The sequence below is a fragment of the Sparus aurata genome, chromosome 19 (genome assembly GCF_900880675.1).
Source record: "Sparus aurata chromosome 19, fSpaAur1.1, whole genome shotgun sequence".
NCBI lineage: Eukaryota > Metazoa > Chordata > Actinopteri > Spariformes > Sparidae > Sparus > Sparus aurata.
The window spans coordinates 6,468,533-6,493,802 of NC_044205.1; the positions used below are offsets into that span (position 1 = coordinate 6,468,533).

Sequence of the window (25,270 nt, forward strand, 5' to 3'; positions counted from 1 at the left end):
TGTGTTTGTTCGCCTTACTTGCATGAATGTTTCCTCTGGTTCTCTCTCTTCTTTTCCCCCGCTCCTCCTTGAAACATTACATTCATAAGTAAAGTCTGTTTCCCCTTCAGCTGCAGTCAGCAGTCAACTTTACAGAACATAAACGCCCAACAATGGAGGTCACCTTCGTGGTTCAATGCCGCAGTCAGGTTGATAAACAGGAGTGGAGATAAATCCACTTTTTTAATCCTTTAAATTAAAAAGTCATCTCCGAGCTCTCCTCCCGTCAATAAATGGCTCCGGATACGAGCAGAATCCGGGACTCCAGGTGTTTATTCCTCCAAAAGGTCTGGATCTGCACCTGACTCTCTCCTCCAGAGCTAGGCAGCTCCGAGCAGCTCAGCAGCGGCAGAAACAGCAGTGTTGGCAGTTGTACCACAGATATGAGAAGATGTATGAAGCCAATCGGGAGGGAACTGTGTCAGACTGGATAAACTGCCTTGAGTGATGTCATACTCGTTAGTGTGGGGCTGATGGAAAAAGTCTGTTGGTGTGGAGTTTGAACAAAGTGAGCTCAGCAGACCTCTGTAGCCGCTCCTCATCTCTTCTACAGGCCCCAGACCGCAATAGCAGATACTACCACAACACACCAAATTACTGTCTTAACTGTTGAAGAGTAGAGTTGCGTTATGGGTGATTTAGGTGCCAGGCTTTGACAAGGAAGAACAAAAAAAGATAGTTTTGGCTCTGCTGCATCTATCTCAGCCCGTCCTCTTCAGAAAAACAACCATAAAAGTCTACTGTAGCTATGAAAGCAGCTTATTACAACCCATGTTGAGGCTACATTTCTTGTCAGGCAGCGACCTCTAGTGACCGTAGTAATTATTACGGTAGCAAAGGAGGAAGTCAGGTAAAGTTGTATCAGGATGACAATTTGCATATAGGGAGGAGGCAGGGGGTGGACGGTCGGGTTAAACAAGCTCAGGACTTTCATCCAGGAGACTGCTGTACATGTCCAGTGTGAAACCAGAAGTCAACAGTCAGTTGGATCTACCTAAAAATGCGGTAAAGTGACAACGTGTGTTTGTACAACACGTAACTCCTATTACTAAAAAGTAACGTTATTTTAAGACAACCCATGATATTTTTCTATCCCTAACCAAAGTGACGAAGCGCTGGTTCACCTGTCGCTGGTACAATGCAGCGGCCATCTTGTTTTGGGAACAGCGACGTATCGCTTTGGGAGTGACCCACAGTCAACCTAGTCAGCCGTTCAGGAATGCAGATGTGTTGTCTGCTTTGATTGTGACAGTGGCAAAACTACAGTGAAATGGTAAGTACGTGGAGTTGTATGTCAAGCCACGCTCATTTCTTCTCATAATGATAAAAACAATACAAAAATAGAAATCATCTCTTTGACATGCATCTGTCTGTCCACCGGCTCTGTCCTAAACACAAAACATCCAAATGACCGGGCAGGACTTCTGCTGAGCCGCAGCCGACGGGATTAATCAACATTTCAGTAGATGGAAAAAGCTCAAAGTCATAGCATGACTCAAATATGGCGATCATGCAATATGACAGCAAAGTGTGCTGTTCATTGTGGTCATTCTGCTTCTGCTGGGAAGAGTCAGTGAGAACATTTCTTTGGGCCTTTCGGTCTTTGTCTGACACACACACTTTTCCTGTTGATTTGGCCAAAAATGCGAAGAGCAAACAAAAGATAAAAAGTCTGGACTGAGACATCGTGCAGACAGGGTGGTGGAAGGCAAGTGTTCAAAGGTAAGTGCAGGTTGAAGCTCAGTGTTTGCATATCAGAGACTTTTTGGCAAAATGCATGTGTTCGTTTGTGTGTGTGTGTGTGCGTTTGTGCATTTTCACGCTGACATCAAAGAAACCAGCAACTAACGCTTTTTTTGAACACCATTGTTTGGTAACAGGATTCAGGCTCAGGGCAACATGAGCAATACACAACTTCCTCCTTGAGTCACTGCAATACAGGTCACAGTAATCCTACAAGCTTCTGACTTCTTTCACCTCTTAACAGACGCTGATGGCAACGGTAATGTTTACAGGCCAACGTGAAAATCGTCACGTTTGCTCTCTCCTTTTCTTTGTCATGGTCACGCTCTAATTGATTCTGATGCTCGTATGGTTTGTTCGTGTGAGACAGAGCATGTGAGCGGTCGGGTCAGGCCTGGTGGTGCGGGATCGCTGGTTGTCCAGTTGGATAGAAGGGGATGAGTGGATGGGGCAGGAGAAGGGCTGACAACCTCCCCACAGCAGATGATAACCTGACAGTGCAGATCAGTGAACATAGCCATACACTGTGTTGACCTGCAGTTCCAACTGTATCTCAGGAGGTCACTGATAGTAAAATGGGCCCATGCGTGATCTGGCTCAGAGGTGCAGCACGAAGCTTAGTTTCAATGAATTCCAAGGCTGCTCTCTAGTGGACAGATGTTGTTCCACCAGTGTGACTGTCAGTCTGCACGCTCACCACTGTGCCGAGCGGCTGCTTTACGCCTTCTCCCACTGTGATTCTGACAGATTATTTTACAACCTTTCTGCTGCCGGCCCCTGAATATCAGGTTGCACGTCCTCTTTACCCTTCTCAGATTGTTTCATTAAGGCTTTTAGAGGGGTGGAATGGTGAAACTAGTGTCTCACAAGAAAACATTTGGTTAAATTGACACACAATTATAATTTAGCTTCTCTAAATCATCTTACGACCTGGTGCAGGACTGCTGAAGACATAATACAGCATAGAAACTTTTTCAATTTGGCAAACAGAAAAATGTCATTGTGTTACACTTCCAGCCACGCCGGGGAGCTTTTCATACAGGAATACATTAACATGGCTCTTATAGCAAATACAACTGAGATACTGGAGCAACCCATTACAGTAAAAACCACTAAGTACTAGCCAACACACTAAACGAAGATGCTGAACATGGTAAACATAATACATGCTATACAGCATGTTAACACTGCTATTATGAACATTTTGACATTTTAGCTTAAAGCAACAACCCAGTCACCAGAATAATGTTTGCAGTGAACATTTCTGCAGACCATGACATGCTGTAACTGTAGTTACTCTGGGCAAACATTTCTATCTTATGTTGTGACAAGGCTGTGCTTATGATTTGGTTAGCTTTAAGCACAGAATCAACATGGATAAGGTTGGGTAAAGATCATGCAGCCACTGGATTGGCAGCCTTCTCACCTGTAACTCCGCCTCCATCCACTTTTCCTGATAGTGACAGTCAGGTCATTGACATGTGATGTGAACGTGGTAAGACATGTATTGTTGAAATGTCCAAAAAGTTCATATGACACGTACAAATGTGAACGTGTCAGTGGTCTGCAGAAACTTGAACCACCACCATTATACCCCACTGATCACCGGGCTCGGACAAACTTAGAGCTGCTAGCACGATTCCAAACACAACAAATAAACACGTTCTTTATGGAGGCCAAATCATGACAACACCAAAATGCTTCTCAGATCACGAGGATTTCGCTAATTCACTGAAACCGACGTGTGGAAAGAATCAGGACACAGAGAGGTCGAGGTTTATTTCAGCACTTTTAATAATTACTCAGAGAGGCACAAATACAATTTACAGGGCTACCCTCCTCTATATGTGTGCCCACAAGTGACTTCCTGTTCCAGCCTGTGAGGCCTGCCGGCTGAGCCAGACAACAGCAGAAACACAAACAGCTTCATCTCACAACAGTATGCATAAAGGAACACACACACACTCACACACACACACAATTCTGCTGGTCCTCTCACTTAGCAGGGGCTTCTTTCCTTTCGTTAATCCACATGGAACATCAGTTGTTGAAAGAGATGTGATTGAACCCCCTTTTTTTTCTTTTTTTCCTTCAGCCAAGCCTCAGTGACACCTTGAGGTAGATATCATTCTCTAGTCACCTCTATTAGAGCTGTGAAACCCACACACTGCTGACAATCCTATTTTCCTCCTTTTCTTTATACTTAGCATCTTCTCGTTAAGGTTTCATGTACGTTGTGTTTTCTTTTTGCACAGCTACCGCTATTCAGCTCAGTAATCAAATTATAAACAGAGAAACTTCTTCAATAATTTATCTTTACAATGGTCAATGTTTCAAACTTCTTAAAACTAGACAATTTTAGGTTTACACAAACAGAGTAGTTTGTATCTTTGGTGGCTAAAATATAAAACTGAATAAGGAGACTGAAATATGAACTTCATGTAGTGACAGAGATATTTAAACAATTCATTTGTTCCCCCTGGTTGCTTCAATCAGTTTCCTCACCCTCCTGAGAGGTATCCTGAGGGGTTTTCAGTGTGTTGTACATGTTGTGTTTTCTGGTGGGTCAGGACAAAACACAAAACAAGTGCTGCCGTCCTTACACATACACCGCCTCGCTCTTCCTCCTTCCGTAAAAATCACACGAAGAAAAATTAACACTTAAAGTAACAGAAGGTCAATGATAATGCAACAAACACCATAACTAGTAACACAGGCATACGTCAACAACTGGACAACACAACAAAACACGGATGTTGCATGACTGACAGTCAGAAATGGGCGTTCTCCTGCGAAGAACTGCAGGTAAACGCGTCTTCCCGCTTTACAAAATACTGCACATCTAATTTCAAAAAGAAACTGTGGAGGTACAAAAGAGTGAAGTTTCAATCTGTCTGCTTCTTTCCTCCGACACAAAAGTCGATGAGGCGTTGGCTGGTGTAAAATGCCCTGGAAAACGCACTATTGGTTGCATTTGCTCGTTCAGTCGTATGCAGAATTTCAGAAGAATTCTGGCTCTGTTGCAAAATAAAGTTAATTTCATGGATTTCCAAAGGTCAAAGACCGTCAAAGCAGTAGCGTCTATATGGCCATAATAATACTTCCACAGTTTCTTTCATTTTTGGCACTTTTTCTCCTAAACATGCTCAGAACAATTCGTCTACTCAGTGTGGGGCGCAAAGCCTAAAGAGTTTATGTTTGGAAAGATATCATTAAAAAAACTATGAAACATGGGTATTATGTAGTGTGGAGTTGATTCCTGCATCCTTTTCTCGTGAGCTCATGTATCAGTATGTCTCTCCACTTAAGTCAGAAGGATGTAGTGGTAGATTGACTGGAACAACAGAAGTGTCACTGTCAGCCAGTATGTGATGAATTAAGTGCTGAGATCGGTAGTGCAAAGTCAATAGTGCTGTAACTATGTCCATACGGGAAGAATTACACTAATTCAAGTGTCAATTTGTGTTTTCACATTTTAAAAAGGATACTTTGATACATGCCAACAATTCTGAAGGCAAATTAAAGATTTAATGTGCAAACCAATTAGCCAGTCTAATATCTGATTAACCTACTGCACGCTGTCAGACAGCCCTTGAATTTAAAAAAAAATCTAGTTCTTCTTAACTGAGCACTACTTCAGACACAATAAATATGTATACATGTGCGTTTCAAATGGCTTCTATAAAGATTACAGGGAGCTACAACATGAGCTATGGCTATTTTTCCCTATTAAAACAATAATGTTCCGTGAGGGTGGAAATTATTGACCTGCAAGTGTAAGTACCTGACGTCACCACCTGAAGGAAGGTGATCCAACGCTCAGGCCGAAACCCTCAGAACACTACGACTAAGGTGGAGCTCTCAGCTACAGACAGGCTCTAATGTTCCACCTAACGGCATGTTTCAGCAGCTCCTCATCTGTGGCTGAGACCGAAAGCAGTTTCTTCAGATATATTTGAAATGAAAACATCATGTACATATGGTGACGCAGACCGTACAGATCACCAAACTGTATCTGATTATTGAATATTCGTCATGTGGTATTATGAATGACCTTCCTACACAAAGCCATTCTGTAACTCCTTCTCTGTCCATGTTTTTCTCAGGTCCAGCAAACCTCCAAGAGTTGAGCACACCACACGACATGAAAGACTACGAGGTTCATATCAACAGCACACATTCACTTCTTTGCTTATCTGTACACAGTGAGTGCCAGTAACTTGACAACATAAACACAAGAGGGAAAGAATTTGAAAATGTAACAGAACAGAACAACGTTTTCCAGACTTAAATGAACAATATAAAGTGTCTCTATGCTCTATCTCCCATGTGCAGGGGTACAGTGGCCCAGCGTGGACACACACTGTGCTCGTACTCTCAGCCAGTAAACTGATTCAACCATAACTGTTTCCTTCATCCTGAGGGCCTTCAATCACAAGCGGTCCCGCCTTCCTATAACCCCCGCCCCTTCATATTAACCAAATTTTCTGCCCCCGAAAATGCCCAGTGACTGGTATCCATGGTGACAGCCCATATGTGCAGGGTGGGGCCTTTTCTTTAAGAGTAGATAGTAATGACTTCACGGCCACCGCCTCGCACCAGGAGGACCCGGTTCAGACCCTCGAGGAGAACCTCCAGGAACTCCATGTCTGAGACAGCAGTCAAGGTAGACACATACAGAGACTTAAACAGATTGCAGTAACACATCACGTCTGTCCTCACCACCCTCCTTTCTACTGCAGCTGTCTATCACAATGAGCTTTTCACTACAGTTACATACACATCAAAAATCACATCACAATAAAGAGGAATGGCAGCAATTAAACATGCTATAACTTATATTTTTGAGCATTTAGAGGCAGTGAAAATTCAGTCGTTATGGAGCTACATAATCATTGAACTGGCTTTGTCTCCACCAGCTTCTCAGGGACATATCATTCCCACTAAGTTCACCAGCTCATCTGAACTGTGTCTCACTGCTGCTTGCTTCTGAGGAGGTTGTGGCTTTTAGTTTAATCTTTAACTGAAGACAGCTGCTTGATGCTGCTGGGAACCTCTTTTCTCTGTTGGCTCATCACAACAAGACTCCTTTTCACATTGTCATTTGACAGGTAGTTATAATGCAAATATGGCTTCCAGCTGCTTTAAGGATACAGTTTTCATCCCCTCCTCTGTTCCTCGGTGGTCCGGGCATGTTGAGCAGAACCAGGTGGGCTCCCTGCGACTTGTTGACCACCACCTCGTTCAGCTTGACAGCTGTGTGCATCCGACGAACATTTGACTGGTTCCTAGTTGGAAAGTAAGGTCAGAGTGAGACACAATACAAGGAAAACATTAATGACCACACCTAACTAAACTAAACCCTAAATCTCCCAAATTGGAACAGTCATGATACTAAGTTGTTTCTAAGACTGAACTTCATCAAATGTATTGCCCTGCAATAAAGACTTTCTATACAATGGGAGTCTGTAGAGGATACAAGTAATCCAAGAATCTCCATGACTACAATAGTCCTTTTTTCACAACAGACATTTTCACTCATCCTAGCAGAGAAAAAACAGGTGTTACCAATAACATTACTGTCTCTCTCACCCCATTTACATCTTGCATTAAAATGTGATCTGTATCCAGATAAGTTATCCGGATAATAAAGGATTCAATCTTTCCTTGGCATTCACACCTGGTATTTTTATCCCTTCTTATTATCCTCATTTAGATGGGATCTCTGGCTTCAGGAGCAAAGCCTGCCTGTGAGTAATTTGAGGTCACAACAGCCCAAGACTCCCTAAAAAAAAAATCACAGAGTTTTGTAGGTTGTTGCGTTAGGGGAAAGTCAATAAACTTTGTGAGACGCTGTCTCAACAAATTCCTAATTATTTATCCCCTCTTGTAAATTTGGCAAACATAATAGATGAAGTTATTCCTCTCCTGCTACTGGTCTGTTCTGTTCTAGAGAACTGTACTGCCTAGATTCATTGCATGCATTATTAAACGCAGGTCAGTTGCAGAGATGAGTGCAACGAACATAGTTATTTCTTACTGTCTTTCCACATATATTGCTTTCACTTTTACAGTTTTGTTGAATAACACATCCTTAGGTGCTTACATTGCACAGATTAGACATATGATCACTAATCAGAGACATCTCTCTTTCAGTCTTCTAACTTACTCACTCTCTAAATTTGAACGACATGTGTAAAACTTTTACGTTTGCTAAAAGCAAATATCTGTTGTATACAGATGCCAGCACATTGTACAGATTGCGTTTGCACCTGGCTGCTCAGATCTGAAAACAATGCGAGCCAGACCACCTTCACATGTGATCAGGCGGATCCAATCACGTCCTGATAGCGTCACATTTTAACCGTGCATTTACAGTTGTTTTCCCTTTCTTGGACACAGACCGTATTTTAATGCCAGGTGTAAATGGGGTCTCTGCTCTATTCAAGTTTCCCAGTAAGACGTGACAGTGTGTCAGTGAGCCAGAAACACACTATCACAATCCTGAAACTGAAGCAGCGATATCACTTCAGCCATCATTAGTTTTTGTGTCCACACCTGTGCTTTAACTCCTGTCACATGTAAAATGTCCTCTGTGTGAAAAGCCTATTGTTAGAACATGGCAGCACTCCAGGCTCAAATAGGAGCTGCACACTGGAAAGTCCTTTACTAATGCCATTCTCTTTAAAGTAGAAACTCATGGAGAACAAGCTCTCTTATTCAAGAGTCGCTTGTTTATGAGGTTAAACAACAGAATAGCTAAAGTTTTCTGACTTGGTTATAATGAAAACATCACAATTACACTTTGTACTTAAAGCAAAAAAAAAAAAAACCTTACACATACACATAACATATAATCATTGTATTAATAACATTAATTTAGTAAAAGCCTCAAACACAAATGGTAAAACAAAGCATGATGAACGGGACTGAAGCGTATTCAATTCCAAATAAAGAGACAACATCTGAAGACAAAGAGGACATGCAGCGTCACACCATGACCTCCAACATGATCTCATTATCATCATCATTAGAGTAGTAATTTGTAGTAATTTGTCAAATCCAATTGCACATGCTGTATTCAAACATACTGTATCCTGTTTATTTAATAGCGTCTCTTTAAATGTTGTCTCTTCATCATCACCTTCACAATGTTAGACCACAAAGCAATAAAGCACATGACGTCAAACTGCCGGAAGCCAAATGACATTAAAGAGAAAAACAAGACGATTCAGCAAAATTCTGCTTTCCATTCTACTGAACACGAGAAATGTTTCTATTGTATTGTCGAGACCAAATGAACAGTTTTGTCTTTGCTAATCGCCAAAAGGTCAATGGAAAGCACAAGTTTGCACATGCATGTACAGAATGTCATGAATGTTTCATGCTAATTAAATCAGTAAAGGTTATTCCATGCTCGAACAGGATGTCCATGCACATTAGGACACAGACAAACACAGAGGTACACTGAACAAAGCTACAGTCACCACAGCAGCAGTACACACATACAGCCTAGGGCAAAGAGAATGCGACTTACAGACTCTCCCACTCTCTAGAAGGAGGAAAATGGGACAGAACAACAGAAACAGGCTTAGATGCTTCCTACATCAGCTCTCCAGCTCTCTCCACCACACAGCGTGCGTCCAACTGTCCCAAATGGCAAGGCGTGACACCCTGAAGTGACCCAGGTAAACCCCAGGAGGTGACACGGGGTTGTTTGATGTAAATGGTGAGGCTTGGCCAAAGATTAGCCTTCATTTCTTCCTTTCCTGCCAGACTTTATGACGTGATGACAATTTTAAAGTAAAAGCTTTATAAGCCAATAGAAGTGCACTGGGACACACCTGATGAAGTCCACACACTGATCATATGGACAGTATGGGATGAGAGGTGTTAGTCTAAACGGCAACAAGGTGCGCGTATGGTCTGCGTGGTCTGGCCATGCACTAAGACTGAAATGGCTGGAAGTGTACACGCATGCGCACACACACCAAATGCAGCCTGAATGCACACGCCATGCAGACGGTTGTCCCATTTCACCCTGTCAGCCTCATGACCGCCACTGCTACAACTACACATGCTATCCTCCTGCACTGAGGCTTTGGCACCATCCTGAAGGATTGTCACTATTTTATGAGCTACTCCTCAGACAGTTTGGATATTTTTACATTTAAAACATGGGAAAAGCAATTCAAAATGGTGCAAATGTCTCTCACACGGCACATGCAACAACAGTATGTTACGTACCATCACCTTTACAATATATTTCAGTAGAATATACACTAGACTTTTTGGGAATGGATCTTAAAGATACAGATATACGTGACAAAACTTTTTTCTTCTTTCAAGTGCTTAAGATAATGTAAAGGTTGTGTTTTGTTTAAAAAAACCCAAAAAAAAACAACTTACGGTTTCATGTTAAACAGGTCGCGCACAGCCACATTAGCGTTGCACTCGCGGTTACGATTTCGCTCTGTGAAGAGCTTGTCCTTTGTCCAGGTCATGTGGACCTGCTCAGGCCCACTTTCTGCTTTGTCATTTATGGCGGCGTGAGATGCTGTGTTTCTGTCATGGATGAGCTGGGCCTGGAGGAGAGAGGGAGAGAGAGAGGTGAGGAAAATCAGATATCAACCGGAAGCATTTTAGGGGAGAGACCAGAGGAAACACAATAAACAGAGGACATTTAAACAAGGAGGAAGACATAACAACCAGGATGCTAAGTAAGAAACAAATTATGAGAGAATGATAAGGATGGGATGAGGTTTCTGAGTCCAAGATAACACCAGAAAGTCAAAAGAAAACTATAATTGGGAAGTAACAAGAAGAAAAACTGGAGAAGGAAGAAGGTAAGTAAGGTATCCAAAACAGATGAATGATGAATTAAAGTAACTCACTGGCCAGCATGGATAGTTACACAGTGTGACGAAGGGAAACCAAAACATTTCCTTCTGCACATTGATAAAAGCTGGGCAAAACCATGCTAAAAAATGGGAATTATACAAACCTGTTCCACACACAAGGATCATAAAGGAGCTAATATACACTGGGCATCATAAGACAGTATTTCTCCGGGCAGGCTGAAGGTCCCCCCAAGCAGGGGTGAAACACAACATGTATGGGTGACTGACAAGAACAGGGCAGTGGTGGTGAAAATGAACCAGGCTGGGAAGGTAAGGAATGGTGTCAACCAAGTGTTCAAATTGGATAGAGGGTGTCCAGAGATTATTGCACATGTTCAAAATATGTTATTCTAGCGTATATAAAGCAGGTGTAGAAGCATAGGATGCAGGGATAATGCAAAGCAGCATAGCATAGCAAGGTAGGATTTATACACAGCATTATTACAATAAAGTATACTTTGGTTTTATTATGTTTGACGAGGGCTGGGCAATATATTGATATTTCATAGATACGGACATTGTTAAATTGTGACATGACGTGTTGTCTTTCCCTGTTTTAAAGGCTGAAATACAGTACAGTGATAAATGGTGAATGGAACTGCATTTCTATATTGCATTCCGGTCTACTTACCATTCATTCCATTCACACATGCTAACTAACTAACTTTACCCAGTTAGTTATTTTATCCATATTACAGATGATTATTTATCAATCATCACCTCTTTATCGAGGCCAGTCCTAGCATTTAGGAAGTGCTTTTGACGATATCTCAAAATAATCAGATGTATAGTATATTATGTATCACAACGTCATATCACCATATCACCCAGCCCTACATTTGAGGATGGCTTTCTTCATTTCTGTTTCTGTGACTGTGCTACAGAATACAAAGTCAACAGTTATATTACCACAGCACAGTGCCTTTATTATCATCCGTCATCATAATTTGGTTTTGCATTTATGGGTGTTCATTTTCTGGAAGATATAACACTGGTTACAGGTGTGAGTATGAGGAGACGACTGGGGTCAGGACTTTGACAACCCAGACTGAAAAAAGTGGACCCAGTATTGTCAAGTCAGAAAAGTGAGAGTAAAAGACTCCTGGGTGAAAAGTACTTGTAAATTGTTCCTGAAGTCTATAGCCTGATAGCAGCCATCTGAGGCTGTAGTGATCACTTAACAACAGTTAAAATTGTGCTGTTTGTTTAACAGACTCAGGCTCAACTTTCACCTGGTACCCTCTAGCTGCACTGACTCTTTGTCAACATTAGCATTCAGCTCAAAGAACAACTGAGCCGCATTAGATCTGACCTTGTAGGGCAAGTGCAAAGCTGTGTAGATCTCATGACATCAGTTATCAAGACAATTTGCGAAAAGTCAAAGATAATTTCCAGGTTTCTGAGACAATACTGTCCACTCTTTCCTCTCACAATCTGTAGGGAGGTAGGGATGAGGCGGGATTATGGAGGTACTGTGATGGGAGGTCAGGCAACAGTTTCAGGGTGCAGCAGGCTGTTATTCACAAAGCAGCTCTTAGTGACAGTAATACATATTAAGTAGCATTGCTGTTGGGCCAGTCTGGACTGGTGGTTAAACCGTCGAATATAAAAAATGGATGCTATCTGTTATCATGAACCGGACTATTTACAAAGTTGTATTGGTGATGACCTTTTCCAACAGGGCTAATGGCACAGGTTTGACAGAGATACAATAACTTCCTTGCAGTTCTGGGCTGACAACGATTTCACACTGGTGCTTTCAATGTACAGCAACTGGTTTTGTCCAGCTGAAGCTGCACCAGAGCAGCTTTATCCCTGACGCAACTTGTCATTAAAGTACCCTGAACTAGCACTAGCACATAGTATGAACATGGTATATCAGCCATGACCAGATGCGTTTGATAAGCCCACACTGACAAGGTTAGAAAGCACTATAGATTATCCAGATGCTATAACTATGTAGGCCTTTTAGAAGCTTCTTCTTATAGAATCTACAGTAACTGCCACTCTTTTGCAGAGAAGACTTAGAAATATAAGGGCAAACATTCGCAACAGTAAGTTTTGTATGCGAACATAATTATTGTGTAGGGAGGACAACATCATTTGGACAAAAACTTAAATTAACCACATCTTCATCATGTCCTACAGGCTCATAAATCACAACCTGTTCTTGATTAGATTTTCTGGGTATGCTTACACAATGGCCCTTATCCTCCTTCGTACACTCTCTTTGCAAAGGCCAGTCTTCATATGGTTTAATAATTGTGGCCATATTTGGACTGAAAATGATTTTCCAACGACATTTCTACTTGAAACTTTAGCAGCATTACTACTCCATCATCCTTCACATATTTACTGTACAGGCATCACAGAAAAATAGGTTCCAAATGTATTTTATTTTAAACCATGCTGATGATAAAAGTAATTGAAACAGTGGAACTGTAGCCAAAGATCCAGCTTTGTGAAGACAGGCCCGTGAGTCTTACAGTGAGGGACAGTGGGTTGACAAAATTGTCTACCTCATCCTCCTGTGTGTCCTCCATCAGTGAGGACTGCTGGCTGAGGTTGGCGCCCTCGGCAGCGCCCTGGTTCTTCCTCCGGATCGAGCTACGTGATTCGTCAGTGATACTCTGAATCTGAGCGGTGTAGCGCGGCGCAGAGAAGTGATGGCAGATGAACAAGGAAAGGGGCCAATTGTCATGTTAACGCAGTGGTAGGCCAGATTTGACCAAAATACTGTTTAGAGAGTCTTTTTTTTTTTTTCATAGCAAAATAACTTAAAAGCTTGTTTTATATTCTTTATAATCTGACCTGTGTGATACTAAAGCTACTTAGTTGTGTTGTGACTAACAGGGAGAAACATGAATGACATTCTGTAACAATAGTCATCTTCCTGAGGATGTTAATGAGCTGATCTTATTAGTGTCTAATCTAAGACATGTATAAAAACAATACATTCTCTTGTGTTGAATCGCAAAGCAGCTAGAGAGACAAAGCGACTGTGTGCAGGCTTGTGTTCAGGTAGATGAGGTGTACATTACCTCTCTCTCCCTCTCAGTCCTGGAAAGTTGCATCTGTTTCAGCATCTGAGACCTCTGCTCCATCACCAGCGTCTTCTCGTAGGTGAAGGCTGAGATGTCATTATCATGCTGCGCAGGAGAGGACAGAAACACACTCATCAACACAATATGGAGCAACAAGAAACTTCACACAAAACCTCTGCCAACGCTGCGGAGCCTCTACAGCAGTTTGTTAATTTTGTGTGTTTTTCAGGGTTATCTTGCATTTCTGGAACCAAACTAAAGACTTATGTCCCACATACAATAGAAATAGGGTCCTCGAAATTCCAGATCTGACCCAAACATACTGCCAAAAATATGAAAAAGTAAATAAAATATGTAAAACAGTAAATGAATATTGTTAATATTATATAAAACACACATGAATGAAATTGAACGCAGTATTTCTGTTTATTTCTTTGGCTTCTTGATAAACTTTCCCACATATGATGCCACTGTATAAGAGCTACATCAGCCTAATTCCAATGTAGTAATGCGTCACTACCATTGCAGGATATTATTCAGTTCTAGTCTCACCATCTCCACCACTTCCACTTCTGCATCCAGTCGCAGGTGGTAAAGGAACATCTGGAGATCTTTCTTCATTTGTATGCTGTTGTCATCCATCTGGGCAACAGTGAAGATGCGCATCTTACACTTCCTCCACACCTGGAGGAGGATACACATTTGGTATGGAAGAAAAGACGACCATCAGTCAGAGGTCAATGGATGGATTAGTGCGGTGAACTGAGCGAAAGGGAGGAGGGGTCGAAGTGATATCATTGCCAAAGATTCATAGATGGAGATAAGTGAGTATGACAGGAGGAATCTATGAATATGAAGAGAGGAATTAAAAAAATATATGAGAAAAAGAAAATATTTATAGTAAAGGATGTCTCAGAGGGAAAACCCGCACCAACCTTGTGCTGTCGCAGCAGGAAGGGCAGCAGCATCAGCATGCCTCCATCGTGAACCACCCACCACACGTCAATGGTGCCCTCTCCCAGGCGGTCCTGGTTGGTGGGAAAACCGTCCACATTCTTAGCCACAAGCAAGGCATGATGGGCTGCTGTGGTCTCCCTCACTGTCTCTGGATGGATAAAGGAAGAGAGGCGTCTGAGCTACATGTTTCATGAATCAGTGTGAGACATCCATTTCAGACTACATACCAGATATTATACAATGTTAGATGTATAACGTCACTTCCTGTACATTTTTACATACTGTATGTACAAAATACTGTGCAGTATGTACAATTGATTTTTTGTTTCCCCCTCTGTACCTATGAAATTCTTCCATGACTGCGGGTCGTTGGACTGCCTCCAGGTGCCAGGCCAGCCCATTAGGACTGTGTTGTGCTTCATGCCTCCCAGCCCAGCAGACTGGATGAGGTGGGAGAAGCCATCTCTGAGGTTTGAAGACACGACAACATGGCAAAATCCTTTTGTTTTCTCCGTTGACATGGAAGACTTGATGTTCTGGACGGATGCAAAGAACAAAAATGAAGAATGAAGGAGGTAGGAAAATATATGTTACTGATGAAAAACACAACTTTTAAAAAGAAATGCCATGGCCTAGGTTCCCTGGTTAATTCTGGTTGTATTGATCGTGGACTGTGCTTTACCACAACCTCAAGAATAACATTCAGCACTCTTGTTACTATCCATCCAGAACATTTAATAATGGTGGGTCTAAACAATGCCCATGTATACAGCAGTCTGTGTAATCTGAAATTCTGCCTTTGCACGATTGCTTTTGTCAAAACTGTAATCCACAGATTAGAAACTCAGTCAAATCAGGCTGCAAAACAGAATCCAAACACTTGCTCTATTTTCCCAGTAGAGGGCAGAGTTTGTCTACAGTTGAGGGTTTCTCCTTAATGGAAATCCTGATGTAGAAAACAGATCGTGGGCACAGTGGTGAATTTCAAACACACACATTAAACACAATAATTTGGTTGATTTTGTCTATAATGATTAGCAATGGATGGACTGATAACAAATGAGGAGTAACACATTTAATATTGTACCAGCAACTGTGCCCACATTTGGTAGAACACAGTCATATTACGGTCGTCATCTAGATTAATAACAATATACCGCACTAGACCCTGTATTTTCATTCTGCCTATCTGTGGATGCATCTTCACCATACCTGTTCAGCCCTCTTGGCCTCTGCATCTTTGGTGAGATAGGTTCCTTCTAGAACATTTCCCACTATTGTGAGGCCTTTCCCTGCCTTCAGCTGAGTGGTGAGGGACAGCAGACGAGGGTGTTTGACTCCTTGATCAGAGTCGACGTTCAGGAGCACCAACACCTGAGGCCTAGATACATGAGGACAAAAAGGTGAGGGGGGGCAAAGTCAGACTGCACTGATCTGCAATTTGTAATAGAGCAGGACAGACCGATTCTTACATCAGAGGGTTCAAGAGTGGCAACAAATATTTCTGTTTAAAGACACAGTGACAGAACGGTTCGTTTGAGTGTACAAATTAAATGTACTCTATTTTAGTCTCAAATTTCTAAGGCTTATAATGACGTGCGAATGTCAAAGTTCTCTATATACATGATTTGATTTCACTTTCGTTTTAATGATCATGATTTGATTCAATTTACATTCCTCTGCTGCACTGACAGCTGTTCCATTGTTAGTCTTTTGCAATGGGCTTTGTAAAGATCTACAGATCATTGGTTTTATTTACATTTTCAAATTCTTTTTTAAAAAACCCTGGCGGATTTCTGCAGGTAAGGGTTCAAATAATTTAAATATTACAGAGTTCAACGAACACACCACCTTTCAGTGAGTCAGTAACAAACAACACAAGAGACAAAGTTTGGTTTCTCAAATCAGTCTTGAGTAAACCTTCTTTCTAAGCAAATCAAAGCAGTTACTCTTAATGAGAACCATCTGTATAACTGGAAACATCACATCCGTACGAAGTGTATCCACAGTGAACATGCCAAGAAAGTAAATGAAACGTGTTTACTTTTACATTTATATTTAGGGCATTTAGCTGAGTGTTTGGTTTTTGTACAGGCATTCTGCAAGGTCAGCCAGTGTGGGCCACAGTACAGTATGAAGGCTCGTCAACCTTTTCTGTCAGATTAGATAGAGGACCAAGAGATTAATTCAACGCACCCTCTGTGTCTATTCCTGTCTCTCTTCAGAGAGTGACGGCCGTGACAGATGGCACTGTGTCAACTGCAGCTACATCCATATAAAACACACACAAGCACACACACGCATAAAATATACTGTACCTCCAGTTCTTAGTGTGTGGTGGAGCCTCCTCAAGGCGAATGAGGGCATAGCGTGCAGCGTTGAGGGACAGGCCACGGATGCCGTCTCCCCACTCCTTCTCCGCCCTAAAGCCAGAAATTGATTGATGAAGCACAAAAAATGAGAACACACGCAGACTGATAACGACTAATGCCAGTGTATGGATCTCAACTGCTCTCATTTTTTTCACACCTGTCTGGTGTGGTTTGAAGGATTTATTGTGTGTTTTGCTAATTTAGTCCAGTTTCTTTGTGGCTGTAAGAGTAATTTCTGTGGCAACATTTATCAATAAACCGAACTAGCAGACTTTTCGTTAGCTCCAGCCTGACAGTCAAAGCTGGATTTGGTATAACTCAAAAGGTAAAATGTAAAATGTTTTACTAAACCCAAACTTATTTGTTTGAAAATTCAATACAATTTCCCTTTTATTAAGTCTTGTTTCTGTCAGCACATTTTTCCTGCCTGCTGATATAAGTGAACTTTTCCTTTTCCAAGGTTTACTGTATACCTATGAACAACATTACAAACATTACAAATGCATTCTTACCCTCTGTATTCAATATATTTGTAGATGCAGCTTGCGATGGCCATGGCCACAATAGCATAATACCAGGAAGAGATGAACATGAGCGCAAGACACAAGCTCATTCCCAGGAAGGACAGAGCCCTGTAGGAGAGAACACACACTTTACCACTCCAGTCTATTGATGACATGACCATCCATTTAAAGAACAACCCTTTCAGGATTTCTGCACATTCATTGATGGAAATGTCTTAATGGAATGTAACCAGCTCAGAAAGGACAGCAGAGAGGCTTAGACCTCAAGTAAAATGATGAAATGATGCTAACAATAGTGCAGTTCTGTATTGTCCTCAACCTTTGTAGTGGAAGTAATCTTAGTAAAGGCTGTCATCAAACTGAACAGGTGTGGCTGTGGTCTGTGTGTCTGTGTGTGATGCCTGGCATGTTCATTAGGAAAGCCTCAGTCATCTAAACAGTATGACCCTGACTGGTCCAATAGGCCTGACAAACTTTTAAGTCTTCAGTTATTTTGAGACCTCAAGATACACTCACCATCCTCTTCCATACAGCAACTATTAGAGAGTTAATATAGAGAAAGTGCTGCAGGGGGACAATGCACTTGTAAGACTGAATCATTCATCACCCACCAGTGGTAGTATTTGAAGCGTGGCCTCCAGTTAGGCGTTCGCAGCAGAGTCTGAACTGCACACGCCAGGTTGACAAACAGGTAGCACATGAGGAAAAACCTGTGGGGAGAGACAATAAGTCAATATCTAACAGTCCTAGTTTAGATAAACCATTATCTAAATCTCAACTTTGTGACCCACTGTAAGTGGCTTTACTGACATGGAGAGAATCGGAGCCACAGCGTCCAGGGAGGCGATGAGGATGCCGATTTCACAGATCCCAGCAGTCAGCAGCAGAGCCCAGGTAGGTTCTCCATTAGCTTTCCCATGACCAAACACCTAACACACGCGCACACACACACACACACACACACACACACACACACACACACACACACACACACACACACACACACACACGCACACACACGCACGCACACACACACACACACACACAAGAGTCAGGTATGAAGAAAATAAAAAGACAAAAACATGAGGATGAAATTTGCTTTGACTGTACTGGTGTTGACTGCGTGTGCCCAACCTGTAAGAAAGGTACGATGCCATCTCGTGCTATAGCCTGCAACAGCCGAGGGGCACCAGTCAAACTCTGTAGCCCCGCCCCACAGCAGGAGAAGAATGAGCCAATCACAATGACCCAGGGGGAGGGCCAGGATAGTGTGCCTATAACAAGGTTCCCTTTCACTGAGTCACCAAATCTGCAATGCAAAAATGTATTGGACCATAATTATTTATTCAGCCATATGATATGATACTTAACACTTAACATAATGTCAAATAATCTAAAGGATATGTCTGGTGATTTTCTTTGTTTTCCCTTTGTCCTCAAATCCCAAATCAACGGTAAATATAAGAGTATATACAGTATATATCTATGACCTGTTTGAAAAGATTAACACCAACAGGAGTAACAGTCTTGGGGTTTACAACCTTCGACAGGCTGGAGAGATACTAAAGTGTTGAGAAATGGACTAAAGAACTGTAGCTTTTGGTCTTTTAATGGGACTTGTTGACGCCAACAAAAATAGAAAATAACACCAGCCCTGTCCCCTGAAACAAGAATATGTGAAAGTCAAGTTTCTTTGTATTCACTGAGACAAAATGTCTGTTTACCTTGAATTATAGGAGGCAATTTGTGAATTAAATAAATGACCATGGGTCTACATGTTTTAATAGAAAGCACCCACTGGGTTAAAATGTACATCTGATGTGTTGTAAAATATCAGAGTTGTTAGAATACTTCATTACATAGTTGACATAAAAATCACTGTGAAATTATTATCAAGGATCTTCAATGGTTCTTGTGACCCAGAAAAAGGATAAAGAAGTGTTTGAGAGGGCACAGTGGTCCATTCACATCACATGAATGTAAAATATGTGCAAGTCATTAAGCCTGAAAAAGATCAGTGATGAGGGCACTTAGTGACTCAATAATTTTATCTATGTGCCCTTAAGACACAAAACCTAAAAAGAGACAAGCAGAAAAAAATCTTAATGATTCAAAATGTCTACAGTTTAGCTGCTAAAACCTTTTAAGAAAAATGTTCCAAAGTTAAAAGACAGCGTGCTCACTTATGCTTACAAAGCTTCCATTTCCGACTTTCCAGCATGGGGGTGGGTACATACTGACTGAATTTTTAGTTTTGGGAAAATGTTTTCTTACTTGTCTCGGAGCAGAACTCCCTCAATGCAGGCACCAAAGAGCACAACACAGGTGACGTCTGGGAAGCACTGTTCAGGAGAGTAAATCGAATCCAAAGATCATGCTGCTGTAAAGCTTTAGACACACTACCCACCATCTAACAGGTTGGTCTAACAAAGTACTCCTGCCAACATCCTATATACCTGGCAACTGCTAAAACTGAGAGATAAATAACCTTGCAGCAATATCCAGCAACATTATATGTATACACAGTAGGTGATTTGTTCATTTTTTAACAGGGGGGATGGCCCAATGGGAGCACCACCCTGCCCCGACACACCTATGTACACCTACACTACAGTCTGTACAGGGTTTTTTATTTTGAAAATTGGCCGGATGCTCTATGCCATTCCTTTGTCTCTGACTTCCTGTTGGGTGCGATCTGCTCTGTGCACCTCATTGCAGCTTTCGTCAAAAATAAACCAGGCAGCCAAATCCAAAGCAGACGTGCCCGGCTCGACTCCACAGTCACCAGAGCTGATCGCAGCCACTTGTGATTTGGACACACTATCTGCTACTAGGGGACGGAGAGTGATGTCAGGCTAACAAGGGGGATGCTTTTTGGTAATTTGGCTAACAAGGGGGACGGCATCCCCCCTCATCCAACCTCATATCGCCTACTGTGTATATATCTATGTAAGCACTTGAGGGCAGAGCTGACTGAGCTAGAACATTTTGAAAATAGAGCAGAACATTTTTTTACTCTACAGTTAAGGCTGTGTGACTACATTTTCTGATATCAGTGTAACAAAAAGGTTGAAGGATACAGATGAAGGAGGTGGTAGCGATAGCCATTATGGTCCCAATGGGGATGGACTTTTGGGCATCACGCAGGTCACCTGACCTGTTTGAACCAGCCATGATACCTGGAGGGGGCAGTCAAAACAGAAAATCTATCAATGGGAAATTTTCAAAACTCTATGCTGTGCGATTTGAACCATTATGGAAGTCAAAAGCTATTACACACAAACAACAATTATTCCCACATCATACTGTGTGTGGTGTGTGGCTCTCATCGAATCTCACCAGTGACAGACGGGAAGTAGATGCCAACCAGCAGAGTGAAGAATGTGGTGATATCGTTGACTACGTAAGGCATGTAGATGTCCTGGGCAGGGTCACTTCCTCCGAAAGATGACAAATTCTTGTTTTCCACCATCATAGCCAGAGGGCCATACACTGACCACATGTTATCTACCGGACACAAGGAAACACAGAAATTAGAATTTAACTTAAACAACACAAGCAAAGCTCTTAACAAAACAGGATGTCAAGCAGCATGTAATTGACCCCAAAGAAAATGTGTCTGCTGTACACAGACTGACAGATTAAAGATAAAGACCGAAACTAGAGAAATGCACCGAGAGACAGAGCCACAGAAATAAAACGCCAGAGACTGAAATATGCTTTAAAGTCAATAAAAGTAACTTGACCAATAAGACATGAGACAGTATTTAAGCCATTGGAGACAGAAAATAAAGCAGACTCTTTCATTTGCAAACACTGCTTGTTTGCAGTCAGACATAAACATATAAATGACCAGAAAGGAGCTGGCACATTGTGTAATAAAACACTGCATTCCATGACTGTGTAAATTCTGATAGATGTTGAGTATCTAACATTTTCCAAGTCCTCCTTTTCTCTCTCTCTCTTTTTTTTTTTTTTTTTTTACCACATTAACACGCTGCTACTGTTCCAACCTGAAATGACTCCGCTGGTCAGGCCTGGGATGCCCTGTATACTGGTAACATTGTTGTTGTTGAAATAGTCGTTGCAGGTGGCATTGAACTCGGGCCCATCACAGAATAGCTTCCACAGCTTGGTGGTGATCGTCAGGTTACCTATGACCTCCGTCTTAAGGCAACTGTCAAAGTTGTGGTTCTGCAGCGTGCGGTTCCCTAACATACAAACACTGTGTAGAAGAAGACAGGACAATAGAGAGATCTTGTAAAATTGAGAGAAGTTTAATGATCTAAACTGGTAAAACATACAGATAAACACTGAAATTTAATCTTTTTTATTCAATATGGCTGGCTGACAAATCTAGCCTGATGTCACTTTTGGATCATATTCAAGGTTACTGTTCACTGGACTTACGGAAAGTCTGGTGGCTCAAAGATAGTCTTGATGACTCCAGCATATATGGCGAGAATGGAAAGAATAACACAGGCCAGGAAGACCAGTGCCAGCTTGTTGACATATTTCACCCCCACAAAGACAACTATGGACATCAGTGCTAGGCAGCATGTGCCGTAAACACGCATGTTATTGAGCAGGGCATCCACCTCATCCTCCTTTTTCTCGGCCACAAAGATGGCTGCTTTAGGCACGATGTACGTCTGCATGGGTGGGAGGGGAAAGACAGAGAAAATAAGAATCTGCACTCCTTATTTTAAGTTTATTCACTAACACTTTACAATAACCATCATTAATAAACAATACATGTATAGTTTTAATTAATTAATTCAAATAAACTTAAATAAACTTATTACAATTTTAGTGAATAGTTATTTCACTCTAAGCAAACAATAAAATACTTTATTAACCATATAAGCAAATGTAAAGTTTTATAAACATCAGTTGCAATTTTACAATAAACAATAACCTCACCATTCATGGTTTGAAAAGCATTTAATTGTTTGTTAACTGAAAAAATAACTGATCTGATTAGGTTATTCAATGATGTTTAAACACTCAGAGTTTCATCTACCATCTGAGTAACATTCACAGGTGGTGCACCCACAGTGACATGGAGCAAACAGCAGAGGATAGCCACTCTATAGAAGCAGTCCACACACAGCGCTCACTCACCAGTAGAATCTCTATAGTACCCAGGATGTACATGGAGCCAGCGAAGGTTGTGCCCAAATAGAAACAGAGACCCACAGCTCCACCAAACTCTGGACCCAGAGATCTGGAAATCATGTAGTACGAGCCTCCAGCTGGGAGACAAAGGGGGGAGCAGAGTGAGAAAGAGTACTATGAGAAAAACGAAAACAAACTTCTCCTCAGTCAGCTTTTCAGAACGTGATGATTTTCAAACACATAAGTGTATACCAACAGAAGTGTTTTTGGTCAAGCCTGAAATTGTAAGTCAACAATTTCTGCTACCAATTACCATAAAATCAGCCAAAGATAAAGGAAAGGTGGATTTTTTACATACAAATACGTGAAGCTGAAAAATAATTTTATTCAACAACCAATAAAATAGCACTACTCCAGCTGCAGTTAGAGCAGTCACCCTATGCATTGCTGTAACTCCATTTTAACCCCATAACAAGTCTTTTGTCTTAATAATTAATCTTAATTATCAATCTTACCTGGCACAACACCATTAGTAGCAATTGCACTCATGGATATGGCTGTCAGCATGGTCTGTGGAGAGAAGACATCACGGACATCACAATAAACTCAACTTCCCACTGATGAAATTCTTTTGAAATATGAGCTTTTTATGAGCCTGTATTTACAGTCATTTAATTTCCAATGCTGTATTATAACAACAGAGTTTGTGATGTAGTCACCCATTCAAATGACAATTTACACAAACCTCCTTGATCTATTTTTCATGCCTACAGGCAATTCAATTTATATTTATCTTCCAGATTTTTCCTAAAACAAAAGACAAATGAGATTTATGTGGCATTTAGCCTGTTAAAACACTTCTAAGGGGCTTATGGTCTAAATCTTGCGGATCTGTAATGGATATGAGCTTTTCCGTGAAATCAGTCATTGTGGCGGAGGATATTTACGTCAGCGTGTTACCTAACAGGGCTTCCGGATGTGAGAAAGGACAGATCAGAGAGAAGGGCAGGGAGACGAGATAACAGGAACAAAGAAGAGAACAGAAAGAAAGACAGGAAAGTTAAAAGTAATAGGATGAAGGAAAGAGGGAAAGGAGAAAGCATGAAGGTGAGAGAAGAGAGGACAAAAGCAAGAGGAGGATGAGTATGATGTGGGAGGGGGGGTGGCTGGGACAAGGACACGACCAATATAAACCTTGTACTCTTTGCCGGGTGTCCGGTTTAAAGAGACAGACAAGCTGGAGTAAATCCAATTAGCTGGCAATTTTACCTCCCGCTTCGTCTAAAATCCTATGCAGCCAGGCACAAGCTTGTCTTTACAACAAATGTATCCAAGAATCCCAGGCAAAAGACAGTACTTACAGGAATATCTTTACTGTTGATTACTACACATTTCCAAAAAGTCATGGACACGTCAGCCATCTGCTTTTTAGTAAACTAAGCAGACTTCTAGAAGAAATTCAACCAGAGCCAGAGTTGTAGTCAGCTTTAAACAGGGTGCTCGACTACTACTTGACAAATGCAACCATTTGCAACAGATCCACATTAACCAAAAATAACTCCCCTGAATAAACCAATACATTACTGGCTGTATAAGTCATCACTAAAAAAGCTACATTCATTTGCTTATAGGCAAAACCAATTAAATTAAACTGCTTGAAATGTCCAAGTAAATACCTCAGATCTGGGTATTTCTATTAGTTTCATCTAATAACTTCTCTAGTGTGAAGATGATATGGTTGATACATTCACAATAAAGCTGCCTGATGATGTACTGCCTGAAAATACTATCATAGAGATATTTTGGTTTTCTTCAATATATACAGTACTGAGAAATGAAGGAATACCTCCCAATACCTTCAATAGCTCTATCTGGAATTCTTCAATCTAGAATAATTATAAGTGTTTTTGTGGGGGAGTGTATTTTATGGGACAGGCAAAGCCAGACGTCTCATGTAGATTAGTCGTAGAAAATGGGAGCTGTGCAAGTGTTCCTTTTGGATCAAGCAGCAAAAGAGTTGTAGCAGGACATGTTTGAGTTCATCTGCCACATTTGACATTGTGCATCCTGTGATGTGATTATTTCTGATGAAGCAATATTGTGCAGCCCTAATTTAAGTATGTTTAGAAAGGTGTATCACTAAGTGCAGCCATTAAAACTACAATTCCATTTACTAAATACTCACATATATCTAGTTTTCTATTCCAGAAGCAGAGAAACATTAGCGTACGGAGCTACAATGGAAAGCAATGTCACTAATAGTAAAGTTGAATTTTTTTATTTGCAGTTTTCTACTATGATATGACCAATTCAGTCTTGAGAACAATACTGCATTTTACACACATATGTAATCATGACCTCGAGAGTCACAAAACAAACATACCATTCCAACCACTATTCATTAAAAGCAGTAAATGTAGTGCTGACGTGGAAGCATTTTAGAAATCCAGGTGCTGGTGGTGACCTATAAACACAGTGCAACCACTGTGTACATGTTGAGCAACACACACGGTGGAAACATTCTGTATGTAGTGCTGTGTACTGGGCTAATGAGAAAGTGTGTTTTGTGCTTG

General features: G+C 41.3%; 1 protein-coding gene across 6 annotated transcripts in view; it reads right to left on the bottom strand.

The window, feature by feature from the left end:
• Positions 1–3,552: 3,552 nt before the first annotated feature.
• The window catches only part of slc12a7b (solute carrier family 12 member 7b), a 64,357-nt gene continuing 42,639 nt past the window's right edge, over positions 3,553–25,270 (bottom strand). For 3 of the 6 annotated variants that reach the window (XM_030398279.1, XM_030398281.1, XM_030398284.1), the window contains exons 5-26: positions 23,213–23,267; positions 22,704–22,834; positions 21,990–22,231; positions 21,593–21,804; positions 20,919–21,086; positions 20,660–20,758; positions 19,854–19,911; positions 18,714–18,888; positions 18,390–18,508; positions 18,191–18,289; positions 17,568–17,687; positions 17,002–17,106; positions 15,896–16,064; positions 15,024–15,219; positions 14,662–14,831; positions 14,279–14,410; positions 13,724–13,831; positions 13,202–13,318; positions 10,192–10,367; positions 9,320–9,334; positions 6,937–7,070; positions 3,553–6,431 (exon numbers count right to left, since the gene is read on the bottom strand). In XM_030398279.1, the coding sequence (XP_030254139.1) occupies positions 6,340–6,431; positions 6,937–7,070; positions 9,320–9,334; positions 10,192–10,367; positions 13,202–13,318; positions 13,724–13,831; positions 14,279–14,410; positions 14,662–14,831; positions 15,024–15,219; positions 15,896–16,064; positions 17,002–17,106; positions 17,568–17,687; positions 18,191–18,289; positions 18,390–18,508; positions 18,714–18,888; positions 19,854–19,911; positions 20,660–20,758; positions 20,919–21,086; positions 21,593–21,804; positions 21,990–22,231; positions 22,704–22,834; positions 23,213–23,267 (2,892 nt within the window). In that variant the 3' untranslated portion in view covers positions 3,553–6,339. The remainder of the gene's footprint in view (positions 6,432–6,936; positions 7,071–9,319; positions 9,335–10,191; positions 10,368–13,201; positions 13,319–13,723; positions 13,832–14,278; positions 14,411–14,661; positions 14,832–15,023; positions 15,220–15,895; positions 16,065–17,001; positions 17,107–17,567; positions 17,688–18,190; positions 18,290–18,389; positions 18,509–18,713; positions 18,889–19,853; positions 19,912–20,659; positions 20,759–20,918; positions 21,087–21,592; positions 21,805–21,989; positions 22,232–22,703; positions 22,835–23,212; positions 23,268–25,270) is intronic. The other 3 variants (XM_030398280.1, XM_030398282.1, XM_030398283.1) reach the window with 3 other exon arrangements.